This window comes from Gopherus flavomarginatus, chromosome 2, assembly GCF_025201925.1.
Source record: "Gopherus flavomarginatus isolate rGopFla2 chromosome 2, rGopFla2.mat.asm, whole genome shotgun sequence".
NCBI classification, from domain to species: Eukaryota; Metazoa; Chordata; order Testudines; family Testudinidae; genus Gopherus; species Gopherus flavomarginatus.
The window spans coordinates 152,834,523-152,847,699 of NC_066618.1; the positions used below are offsets into that span (position 1 = coordinate 152,834,523).

Here is a 13,177-nt window from a genome sequence, read left to right on the forward strand (position 1 = left end):
CTGGCTGGGTGCCCTCCATGGCTGTGTGCAGCCCAGTGACAGATGTTGTCGGCCACCGGATCTGTGCTGCAAAGCCAAGGAAGCCATTCTGTTTCCCAGGAAAGCTACCAGCTACCTTTTGATCACAGCCTCTATTGCCAGGGCCGAAGGAGCTCCACGTGGTTGAGGCCAGAAAGGACCATGACGATTATCCAGGCTGATCTGCACGGCACAGGCCAGTGAACGTCACCCTGCGTTTATCCCGGTATCTCCTGGCTGCACCATGGCGGATCTTTCACAAGGGGTTGTCCTGTCCCTAAATACTCTAAGCACCAGAGCGTCGGTCCTGTCCCTTGGAAAGCCCCTCAGTAACCCACATTGTTACAAATGCGCCAGTGGTGGGAACAGCTGTAGTAGTTACGGCCACGCTTACCGGTAACGCTTTCCCGTGGACCAGTCAGCAGCCCCCTCCCATGTACCCTGGGCTCAGCAGAGTGACAGGAAGCCACGGCAGACTAGATCTGTTGGGGGCATGCGCCTGCTGGTTTGAAATTGGCTGCATGAGGCAAAGTCAAATTGAACACCAGACGCTAGCAAGTATCTCTTCAAACCCCAGATGGGGGGAGGCAGCAACGTTAGGGGGCACTGTGGGGGGAATATGGCCAATGTGCTTGAATGACAAAGAATTTGGCTTGGGTGACACTGAGAGACACGATCTGGGGAGCGGAGAGCTGCCTTGTTCTGCACTGCTGTGGCATTTTAAAAGGCTACTGTCTGCCCCGACCCCCGCGCCCCCACCCCCACCCTCCACACCCCCATCAGTGTGATTGTGCTCAGGCCAGCTGTGAGTGGTAACTTCCCCGGAAACATTGCACTCTGCCGGAATCAACACCTCTTTTTGTTCTCTTCTCTCCTCTGCCCTCCACTCCCACCTTCTCCTCTCACCTGCCTGTCTCTCTTGCTTTCCTCTTCTGTACATTTCTGTCAGGTAAGCAAACCTTTCCCCGGGTTCTCTCCTCAGAGCTGGCTGGGGGACGGGAGGCAGAGGTGGCTGTGGGGCAGTGGGCCGGGTGGCGGTGCTCCCTGCATTCCACCTAGTCCCCGGGCCATAGGGCGAGCACTGATGCTCAGGTAGCGTTCAGAGAGGGTTTCTGTCTGCGAATGAGCAACAAATGGCACCAGTTAAAAGCCGGCAGATAGAGGCAGGCGGTGTGCAATCTGTCCCCACACACCGCTCTGCCAGTGCACCTCAGTCTTGACCGGCAGCCCACCTCTTTCAGTCCTAGGCTTACCACAAGCAGCTCTGCCGGTGCCCCTCACTCCCGACCCACAGCCCCTGCTACCCCAGTCCTGCCTCCCACCCCTGGCTTTGCCAGTGCCCCTCAATCCTGACCCACAGCTCCTGCTAGCCCAGTCCTGGGCTCCCCCCAGCTCTGCCAGTGTCCTCACTCCAACCCAAAGCCCCTGCTAGCCCAGCTCTGGGCTCCCCCCAGCCTTGCCAGTGCCCCTCAATCCCAACTCACAACCTCCTTTTATCCTAATCCTATCCCCCATCCCTGGCTCTGCCGGTGCCTTCAATCCTGACTCCATCCCCCTGCTTTCCCAGCGCTGGGCTCCCCCCACAGCCCTGCTGGTGCCCCTTGATCCTGACTCTCAACCCCCGGCATATCCAGCCCTGGGTTCCCACATCTCTGCCAATGCCTGTCATTCCAGACCTGCAGCTCCTCTGCTCTCTCAGCCAGGGCTGCAGCGTTGCTGACACGGGACAGTTGTTGGCTATTCTGAATGCAGCTTCGGACCCAAGGAGTAAGGAAAACACAGAAAGCAAAAAGGAGTGTGTGCAAAAGAGCAGGTGGCCAGGCCCAGAGGGGACAGCAGGGAAGCAGGCAGCACAGCCTAGCATGCTGGAGACCCCAGGGCAAGAGGGCTGGGCAGGGCAGTGAAGACGAGACCCAAAGCCCAGCGGGGGCTGCAAGTGAAGCTTCTGCAGTTTGGACCCCAGCTGGGGAGGGCCATGGATGCCAAGGCTGTGTCACTCAGGGGGCTGGGAGCCCAGGCAGTGCAGGGTAGCGGTTAGAGCAGGGGTTGGGCATCATCCCTGAGTTCTAGTCCCAGTGCAGGTTTGGGGAATTACCTTAACCCCTGTGTCTCCACGTGCCCCTCTAGGAGCGCAGGCTGAACCCCCTCGGCCTGCCTGGTGGGCACATGGTGAGATTGGTGGGGATAAGTGCTCTCGAGTGAAATGGGATTGTGCCTCAGTGCCACGCTGCCCAGTGGTGTGTGGCTGGGCAGCTCCCAGCCGGAGGGGCAGTAGGTGGCTGGGGGTTGTCTCTCGAAGGGCGTGATCCTGTGTGGGAAGGGTTGGGGCAGAGGAGGGATCGCTCAGCTATCAGCTCACTGGCTGTGAGGTGGAGAAGCACTGAGCCTGGCTGGTGTGAGGGCAGGGGAGAAGGGCCCTGGGGACAGGGGTGAGGGTAGATCACACTGGTGCAGAAGGCAAACAGCGTGAGATCACATGGAGGCAGCTGGTGCCCTCTGCCCAGAGCCTGCGTTTAGGAACCGGGGAAGGAGTTAGTGAAAGGTTCAGCTGGGCAGAGACATTCTGAGTCAGTGGGTTTCTAGCGGAGCCTGCCGGCTGGCGCTCACAGCAGGTTCCAGGGGAAGAGAGCAGAGACCCCAGGGCTGCCCTACTTAGGAAGATTTGGAGGGATTCTCTGAGTCGACATCATTGACAGCCAAGCGCTGTCCCTGGAAAGCCTGCCCCCTGCTCTGCTTGTGTGTGCTCTGGCAAAACTTGGGCCTGCCTGGGGCAGCTCTGCTGAGCTGGGAAACCGAGGGCACCCTCGCGTGAAGGGAACAGCCACCAACTGGGCCGGCTGCCACGGCCGCTGTGACCTTTTCTGGGTCCCCATCTCGTATTCTGCTCGAGCCGGCAAAGGTGGGGGCTCCCTGGGTGCAGGAGGCTGCCCGCCTGGGGGAAGGGGTGGCGCTCCCCTTCTGTGTTCAGACATAACCCATCAGGGTTTGGGTTTGAAGGGGCCTCTCTCCACCCCTCAAGGGCAGGCGGCAGCACGGTGGGTGCTGGCGAGGGGGGAACTGCCACTAACCCTGTCCTTTCCCTCCCCATGCAGCAGCTAAGAGCTTACTGAACAAGAAGGTTGATGTTGGCAAGGTGAGTAGCGTGCTGGGGCTGCGGGGAGATCGGTTTTAGATCCCGAGGCCGGTGGGAAATGATTCCGGTGGTGCAGGCTCCTGTCACGCCAGTGCCATGGCGAGCTGGGGCCTGCCGCTCACAGCTTCTAACTGGCCTGGAGCCACGACTCGAATCTCTGGAGTCTCTCCCAGTCCAGGAGGGCTTTGCAAAGCTGCCCATAGACAGTTCCCCAGTTCCACTGTGTCCCACCCACATCTGGGCCTTCTCTGGAGCCCTGGATGCACACTAGGCACTTGGCTTTTCTGCTCATGTCCGCCTCGGCCTGACCACATAATACAGGGGATCCCTGCTTGCCCCATAGGGTTGGAAAGGTCTGAGGGTGTGGAGGGGAGCATGGGCCACCAGCATGGAGCGTGGGCTTTGGAAGTTCAGGCCTGCCTTTCAGGGTGCGTTTCTCCTTTGCAGCCGCAGACGAACAGCAGCAAAGGCAGCGCCGGGGTCACCAGCCCGAAAGGAACCCTCCCTCCAGCTGCACTGGTATGGCTGTCTATCTGTTCTGCTGCCCCTCCGCTTTCCCAGCTGCCTGCGAGCCACCCGGCTCAGGGGGATTGAGCGGTGCACCCTGCTCATGTTCCCCCTAAAGCCTCCTGCATTCCTGTGGCAATCCGGCCAGATGGGGAGGGCTGCATGTTCCTGCTCAAACAACAGAGGGGGCTTCCCGCCCCTCTGCATCACTAGCCCAGCCAATGGCAGGTGCCAGGGCTTGCCCCACCCGGCTGGGCACCTGACGTGCTCCCTGCCTTTGGCCTCCGTCCCTGTGCTGCGAGTGCCAGCCCCATAGCAGACCCCGTGGAGGACCAGAGTCACAGTCGAGGAGAGCTGGCCCAGAGTGCCTGGCCTTGGTAAGTGTGTGGAGCCCAGTACCGTGCTCAACCCCAGGGATGGTAGGACAGGCCTGGGGAGAAGGGTTCCGGGCCTCGCCTGAGGAGCAAGCTGTTCCTGACCCCAGCCTTGGCCCTGGACAGCGAGTGTCCCAGGAGCTGCTCTAGCCCTCCCAGAGCTTCCCGTGGCCCAGAGGAGGAGCGGCAGGGTGAGCTGCGTTCACGTCTACCCAGGTCCAGACACTTCCCCACTCAGCACGGGGCCCCGGCTCCCATCCCAGGGCTAATGCCAAGGGGGCTGAATAGGAGGGGCAGGGGAGATGCCACCGTTGGCAATTGCTTGAGGCTAGACCGAGCCTTGAAGGCAAGGCCGACGCAGTGTCCAGCAGCCTGCGCACTGTGCTGGCTCCGTAGGGCTGCCTGGAGCCCTAATCTGCAGCCAGCTGCTCCCTCTGGGGCTGGGAGTCACGGACAGGCTGGACAGGTCACTCTGGGCCCCGGGAAGCTGTAAATGAAGCAGGGAGAGGCAGTGGCCTGCTGTACGGTACAATGCCCCGGGCCAGAATCCTGGGGACAGGCCTCAGAGACTGAACAGGGCTGCAGCGAGGGGAGGAGCAAAGTCCCTTATCAGTGAGTGCAATGTGCAGGCCTTTGTGTTTACATCCCCTGGAGTGGCCTATTTCTCCAGGACACCCTGTTGCCGGAGGATTGTCTGTGCCCCTGCTCTGTCCAGCCCTGGAATCGTTTTCATTGGTATCCCTAGCACGGATCATGTTCTAACGCATGTCCACAAACGTGCCTTGAAATCCTAGTGCGGACAGGACACACCCATCTCTTCCCAGTCACGCTTAAGGGCTAACCCTTCGTGGCACGTCTACACCTGAGTTTATAGTCACACTAGTGTAACGCTCCCAGCGGTGAAGCAGGAGCATGATACCAAAAGCAGGGCAGACTGTTAAACACCAGGGCACCAACCCCCAATGGATGGTGAATTCTATGCTTAGATTTCACCAACCAGTGCAAGCTCCTTGTGCTCTATAACAGTACCCCTGGGGTACGCCGCTCTGTCCCCCCACCCAGATGAGTGTATCTCTGTGATCGACGGACCCTTCCTTCCACCGAGAATCACCGCAATATTCAAATTTCCTCCAGTCCCAGTCACTTTCCCCAGGTCAGTGCACCTTAGATCTCCCACCACAGACGCTTGTAGCCAATCCCAAAGACTGATTAGGTAGGAAAAGGAAACGAGAGAGTTATGTACAAGGGCAAAGCAAGCGAACGTAGACACGCGCATGGGTTACAGTCGTAGGGTTCAGAAGGTGATATCGGCTTGTGATGGGGTTAGTCGCCGCTGGGGTGCCTCCTGGTGGCCACATGTGGGGATTAGTACTTTTCAGGTCATGACCCCTTTCCGACCACACCCTCCCTCGCTCTCCTGGACTCGCAGTTTGACTCAGCCCTCCGGCCAGGTCATTAACAGTCCTATCCTACCCTACCCTTGCAGGTCTCAGAGTCCCACTGGGTCAACTGTCTGTGTGCCTGCTCAAGGGCCAGGCCCTCTGCTGCTTCCCCAGCGGCTGGTAGGGGAACCCGCCGCCCCCCCACTCCTCCGGCTTCCAGACCAGGGACTCTAAGTCTAGCAACTGCCATCTACTTGATCCCAGATCCTGTTGCTATTTCCCTTTTCTGCTCCCCTTCTCCATCTTCCAGCCCCCTCCTCTGGCCTTGCCTGCCCAAACTCCAGATTACGTACCCTGCAGCCCTCTTCTGTTCTGTCTTTTTCTTCTCCTCTCATTTTATGCTGCAGCAGCCGTTCTCGCATCATCAAAATCCTATATCCTCCCCCCCGAGCCCAATATCCTTCGAAAAGCGAAGTGATTCTCTTTTACGGCTGCCCCACTTTCCCGGCGCTCTCACTGGTCCTTTCCGACGATAGTCTTTCACCTCGCGGCCTCTCGGTTCTTGAGAAAGAATCTTTTTGTGGAATCCTCCCTGCGTTACCATGACAGCTGCTCAGCTGGGTCTTTGTGCTTGTTTCGTAAATATAAATTACCATTCGGACCACAGCGAGCTGTTCGAAGAACAGAAGTACCTGTATTCAGAGCTGTCGTAGCTATTAATAAACCATTATCCTCAGGTTGGGGACATAGTTCATGGAACCGTTGTCCTTTTTCCTCTTGGGACCATAGTTCTTCCTGTTCCTTTGCAAGTTCTCTCTTCACTAAACTTTTGAAGTCCTGTTTTCTCAATCTCCTCACTTCGTAAGGCAGTTTTTGCAGCTTTATCTGCCATTTCATTGCCCAGTGTCCCGACACGCCCCGGAATCCACACTGTTACTATATATATACACACACACCCCCAATTGTGCTCTCTCCATAGTTAAGAACAATATTTCATTGAATAAGTCACTCCTGCTTTCCAAGGCTTCCTTTCTAATTGTCGTTACACCCAGTAAAAAGTCAGGTAGGATAACAACCATAGCTGGGCATACAGCCCTTCTTCACGTCAGTGCCAGCAGTACACCCATCAATTTGGCCATCAAACGGCTGCAAAATTGGTTAGGCTCGTAGATCTCTTAATTCCAAATTTGGGGATACAAAGGCCATTTCCACTCTGCCCGTGCTGTTGTCTCTGGAACCGTCAGTAGAGCTTTAGCAAAGCTAACCCTATTTTCTATGTATAAACTCAGAAATCTTAGTCGTCCTATTTGATAGCCCTGCTCTTCCTTATGTTCTTATAATTCCAGCTCCACAAGTGGACAGCCAACCCTCCAGCTGTAGGTGGATTTCCCAGGACTAAAGATTTTAATTTCATCAGACCTTCCTTTTCACCCACCTTTTGACCCTGGGAGTTTGTGGCATCCAGTTACTTCTTCTCTACTTAATTCCCAGCAGTCCTCGTCTATTCATTTAGTACTTCTCTGTTTCCATTAACCTTCGCCCAAAAGGTGAAATCTAACAATTTCATCCTTCCATTTATAGGCATTTCTCCGGTTGTGACCTGCAGCCCGCACAACGGAATCGTGATACTCACACCACCTGTGATTCGCAGAGCTTGGGCTCAGCTCGGCTCTGATTGTTCGAGTGTTGAGTTAGAAGTGGAATTAAAGGCTTGGCATACCCCAAGCATTCCCAGCAATTCTTTGAAGCAGATTCATCCTAGCTTTACATTTAATCTCGATATTACCTAGATGACCCTTCCAAGTGAGCTTGCTGTTGGCTATAACTCCTGAGGAGGGCTAGCTCAGTGGTTTGCTCATTGGCCTGCTAAACCCAAGGTTGTAAGTTCAATCCTTCAGGGGGCCACTTACGGACCTGGGGCAAAATCAGTACTTGATCCTGGCAGGGGGCTGGACTTGATGACCTTTCCACTTCTATTTTTTCAGGGCTAGCTCAGTGATTTGAGAATTGGCCTGCTAAACCCAGGGCTGTGAGTTCAATCCTTGACGGGGCCATTTACAGAACTGGGGTAAAAAACTGTTTGGGGATTGGTCCTGCTTTGAGCAGTGGGTTGGACTAGATGACCTTCTGACCCTAATATTCTATGTCAAATGTTGAGATACTTGTATTTTTTCTATACAGATAAGCCCCTTTGTTTTCAGTTTAAACCAATTTTTACCAAAAAAAAATCCTGGGTTTTACAAAAAATATTATTCTGTGTTTTCTGAGTTTCACCCTACTTTTGTATCATTCAGATATATAAAAATAACTTGTTTTATTAGGAAATTACAATACATTGCTTGAGATCTATTGTTTTCTTAACCTCAGAGAGGCCATTGTGTTTTGAGTTCTGTCTTAGTTCTGCATTCAAACCACACTGATGAACAGAATTCAAAGCATTCATCTACTGAATACTCCCCCCACATCTTTCCATCCACCAAAACAAACCCCGATATTTACCCAGAAACATTATTAGTAGTTTTTTGCACTGATTTTTACCTGTTTTTGTTGTTGTAATAAACACTGTAAATTCCAGGGGGAAATTAAATAAAATAAAAACTGAAAACAACAGGCCCTGTCTAGAGAGAGATGTTCTGTTCCTCCCCAGTCTTCCTCTTTGGGACGATCTTAGCTTTAGCGAGCAAGAACTTAAATCCCTGCATATCTCCCCATTCTGAAACTACATCCCCCCCGAGCATCTCATTGGTTCTCTCCACAGCTATCGGAAGCCTTCTATATTGGGTCTATATAGCACAGTCATCCCCAAATCAGATAATAACTATTCCTGCCCATATACTCCCCAGAGAATCATTAATCATAAAGTTAAACAGGGTTGAGCTGATAACACCCCCAGAGGAGAGCCATTTGTTCATTTATAAAGATTTGACAACGCTGCCCGCATCTTTACTTGTATGGTTTTATCTAGGGCAACCAGACAGCAAATGTGAAAAATTGGGACGGGGGTAGTGGGTAATAGGAGCCTATATAAGAAAAAGCCCCAAAAATCGGGACTGTCCCTGTAGAATCGGGACACCTTGTCACCCTAGTTCTATCACTTAAGTAGTCTCTTACCCGCTGGAACCTTCTTCCTCTTACTCCAGTCGTGGCTAGTTTCTACAGAAAGCCTTCCCTCCACAGCATGTCATACTTTCTCAGTGTCCAAGAAGACAGCTGTCAGGAACACTCTGTTCCTCCTAGGGTTTTGTATTTCTCTTTTTAATCTTACAGTATGATCAGCTGTGCATCTTCCTTTCCTGAGACCGCTCTGGACATAGTGCGTAATTTTGATTTTTTCCCAAGCATGCTGCTAAGCTCTCATTTTTCATTCTTTCTGTAATTTTGCAGAATAGCTCGACATGCATCAGGTCTCGTGCATGTTTTGCCAGGTTTTCCTATCAGTATAACCACTGCTTGCTTCCATTCGGCCGATAGTGTTCCTCTTCCCAGATATTATTATATCGTTTAAAAGAAACCCTCATGCTGCCTTCCAGTAGGTGCTTAAGCATTGCACTACATGTGGTATCTTTATATAGGGCTGTAGGTTTACTCTTGTCTATTAGCTTTCTTGAGTTCCAGAATGCTGAAATTTTCATTCACTGTCTCATCGTTGTATTACAGTTTTCTTCAGCAAACATTCTTTTTGGTTCACAAAACTCTTTGCTTTGCTTTGTATCACTACTAGCTTTTCGGAACTCTTTGGCTAAAATGTCCACTTTTTCCTTAGTTAGAACATTCGACTTCGTCATTTACTGTAAGTCCAGGTCTAATCTGTTTTTGTTCTGTATCCCATTCATTCGTTTACCTGGTTTCTCTCTCTCTGAATCTTTGTTCATTTTCTCATAATACTTTCTCCAAATCTCTCTTTGCCTTTTTAATAGTTCTTTGTGCCACTGCTTTACGTCTTTTATAGCTCATTAAGTCCTTGCTATTCATTGTACCTTTGGCTTGTTTGTATCCGTATTTCTTTCTTTAGATGCTGCTTGACAACCTTTGTTCCACCAGGGAACTGAATTTCGGAGTTTGTGGCAGTTTGATAGCTTACATATAGCTAGATTGGTTGCTGCTACAGCTCCTTTTATTATATTGTCATGAAATTCCTCTAGATTATAATGTACACAATTGGTACTTAGATACTCAGCACACCTACTCTTAAAGCGTTCCCAGTTTGGTTTTCTAAGCCTCCAGGTAGGAATTCCTTCCGAGTTTTCAACATTACCTTGACCTTGATATGTAATTAGCATAGGCAAGTGATCACTTCCCATTCCGTCTTCTTTATTGTTTCCCAGCTGCATTACTTTGCCATATTGTTTCTTGCAATTCCCAGATCGAAACATGAAAAAGTCCCATCCACCAAAGGTGCCGCTGGACGCCTTGTTGTTTTTGTGGATACAGACTAACACGGCTCCCCCCTGATATTTTCTTCCAATTCTAGATTGTCTAGTGTTTTTTTATCTGGGTTGTAAACATTTTAGATTTGTATGAAGGTGTTATAATTCTGCAGAGGGATCTCAACAGTATTGTACTCAAAACATAAGTTCTGCACATCGATACCAACATAACTTAGACCTTCCTCCTCTTGTCATTTCTCTGTCACGTCTGATTACATCATATCCTGAAAGCCTAAACATGAGTTTTCTCACTAACTATGTTTCTTGGACACGTATCTCATCAGGTTGGTGTTCCATTTCAAACCCAGCTTTCTTTCATTCCCGGCCAAGTGTTATTAAACTATGTGCATTCCAACAAAAAAAACAAAACATTAGAACCATGTTGTTTTAACTGCATTATTACCTTCATTTAAAATTGCATGCACTTGGTCTATCTAGAGATTGCTGATATGCGAATACTTTTCTGTCAGTTTGGTTATCATTTTTAATCTTTCAGTCATCTTCTTCCCTGTTCTGTAAACTGCAATCAATCACATTGGTCATAAACCCTATCAATTTCTCTTTGCCTGCAAGCGGTGCATCTTCATCTATTCCCCTTATATCATCTTCCCTGCCCTGAACTGCATGGTGTTGTGCCAGCAGCTCGTTTTCCTCCTCCTCCAAATTCCGATGTGAATATTTTGTGTTAGCATCTGTGTAGGATGTTTTATGGATGGTTTTAATTTTCTGTCTCTCTCTAGCCTGTTCTGCGGCCACATACCCTTCATGTGCTGCGCTGGCTTTATAACTGCCGCATTGTAGTTGTGTTCTTCCCCTGCACTTCTCCACATTTACCACCCCTCGTTTTCCCCTGACAGGCAGTGAAAGGGCTGGGGTATATGGTTTAAACCCGCAGAGTTGAGTTCCTATCAGGTACCGCTGCAGCTTTAAATGTTATTCAGACAGCTGTGGACAGTTTATGGTCTCTCCCTCTCCTGCTAATCAGCACTGGATTCTCCTCATCTCCTTTTTAATTACATCCTCAGCCGTGCCTAGTGGAACCCTGTACGTTACCCCTCTTGCTTCTGTCACAGACTTAGGTAGCTGGCAAATTGCTTTTATTGCACGTAAGATTCTGGTTTTAAGAAGTTTCTCAGCCTGTTCCTTGTGTGTACGTTCTACTAAATCGCCACCTTGCCTGCTTTGAGCTCCTCCTCGATCTCTGATACAGCACCTAATCCGTTCTGCTGTTGTCAAGGGATTAACATCTCCCCGCGTCAACCTAAGATGTCGATCCTTTTCCTTACTTGTGTTTCCATGCCCGTCTGCTCCCTCCCCTTCAGAGACAGATCTTTCTGTTCTTCCCAATCTGAAACTTTTCATCATCCTTCGCTGCTTCTCCCTCTCACCCTGGATTTCCAGCTCTGTTCAGCTGTCCCAAGCCCTAGCTCTCAGCTTACCCGGCCAGCCCTCTTCTGCTCTCAGCTGGCTGGCTTTATACCAGCTCAGCCTGCCCCTCATCATCAGTTAGCTTTTCTGGCTGTCCCCCGGGCGCTGCCTGACAGCCTGCTCTACCCTGAGGGGGTAGACACCCCATCACAAGGCTTCTGTAATCAGCAAGCACGATTTGACCTTTAGGGCAACACCTAGCCTGGGGATCTCTTGCCGTCTGTCTAGAAATACCTTACCCCCTGCCCCGAGTCCATGCAGCATAGAGCTAACCCCAAACAAAAGGAACTAGGTCTTATCCCCTTCCCGCCATGTGCTCTGAGCTGCAAACTCAGCCGGTGGGAGGAGTCTGCTTGCAAGACTCATCTTCAGGGATGAGCAGAAAAGCTGCAAGAGCCTTGAGTCCTTTTGCTAACGATCTGGAAGTGGGGAGTTCCCAGTTGTACCACACACACACCCCATAGCCTGTCCGGTGTCCATGGGGCTCCGCTTTCCAAAGGGGCTTGACAGTTTCTGTGGAAGACCAGCTCTTCGCACTCCGTCGTGCCCCTCTCCTGCATGGTGATTCGCACACGCAGCGAGGCTCACGATGCAGCCGCTCAAGTATTACATCACAGAGGGGACCAGGCATATGACGAGTGAGATTAAGCCAGGCAGCAGCTCACCAGCATTCAATGGTCCAGATGTTTTCTGGTCATTCCAATACCTGTTTCGTCAATATGAACCCACAGGGGTGCCAGAGAGAGTCCAGCTGTGTGTCTGATGAGACACGGGGGCTTTGCCCGCCTCCCTTTACTCCCAGGTAAGCGCATGGTAAAGTTCCCGGACACAAGCCCATCTTGCGACCCCGCCGTGTTCCGGCAAAGGTAAGAGCTCTGTGCCGCCGACCTGCAAGCCCTTGGGTGGCGAGAGAGGTGGGGGCTGCACATCCCAAACACAAGGCTGCAGTAAAGACAATCCCCCAGCTGGAGCGCTGGCAGAGCCTTTCCCCTCTGGCTGGACCCAGGCTCCTTCATGGCTGAGATCTGGGCTGGCTGATGATCACTGAGAGCGCTCCCCAGAGACAGGCACATTTAAAGGGCCGTTCCTTCCATGCTCAGGCAACTAGCTGCCTTCCCGCTGGCATCTGGAGCAGGGCGCCCCTTCCCCGTGAATGGCGCTGGCCTTGCCCTCAAGGTTGCTCTTGGGCTCATGGGGACTTGCAGGGCTCCCTGGTGCAGCCTGTATCGGGGTGCTGGCAGCACAGGTCCGGAGCAGCCCTGCCTCCTTCCTGCCATGCCTCCCACCTCCCACCTCAGAAGGCTCTGATCCAATTTCAGCTTCACACTCTCCATTCCCCCCCCTCACCTTCGCCTAGATGCTCATGCTGCCCTCGCCATGGCTTGGGCTGTGATTCAATTTCATTCATGGAGATCCAGCCCCCAACCCCGTTTCTCTCTTCCTGGTTTACTCTGCCACTCTCTGTTTTTTTTAATCATTTGCCTTTGGCTGAACTAATTACCTTTTGCTTTTCTCCCTCCATCCTCCCCCCTCCCTGCTCTCTTCTGGGTCCGTCCCCCCTCTGTCTCCCCCCTCCCCTTCATGTTCTTGTCACCGTTTTCTGATCCGTCTTTCCCTCTCTTCCGACTACTGTGTTGTTTTTTTCCTTCCTTTCTGTCTTTCTTCTCCTTCCTCTGTCTCTCTTCCATAGGAGCCTCAAACCACCGTTATCCATAACCCCGTGGACGGCATTAAGGTACTGCTGCCTGTCTTTCCTTCGCCCTTGGCCCAGTTGCAATTTTGGATATGTTCTGACATAGCTGTGTGCTCTCACCTCTGGGGACAGAGCCCGGGCTCAGGCTTTTCCTTCTTACTGTGCTCCAGTCTCTCTCTGAAGCATAAAAGAACAGGAGCTGGGTGCCCCTTAGG

The 13,177-nt window shown here is 51.9% G+C and overlaps 1 protein-coding gene across 13 annotated transcripts in view; it reads left to right on the forward strand.

The window, feature by feature from the left end:
• CAMK2B (calcium/calmodulin dependent protein kinase II beta) overlaps positions 1-13,177 on the forward strand; it is a 137,409-nt gene that overhangs the window by 108,514 nt on the left and 15,718 nt on the right. For 5 of the 13 annotated variants that reach the window (XM_050937443.1, XM_050937442.1, XM_050937447.1 and 2 more), the window contains 3 exons: positions 3,111-3,151; positions 3,599-3,670; positions 12,960-13,004. In XM_050937443.1, the coding sequence (XP_050793400.1) occupies positions 3,111-3,151; positions 3,599-3,670; positions 12,960-13,004 (158 nt within the window). The remainder of the gene's footprint in view (positions 1-3,110; positions 3,152-3,598; positions 3,671-12,959; positions 13,005-13,177) is intronic. The other 8 variants (XM_050937445.1, XM_050937448.1, XM_050937451.1 and 5 more) reach the window with 3 other exon arrangements.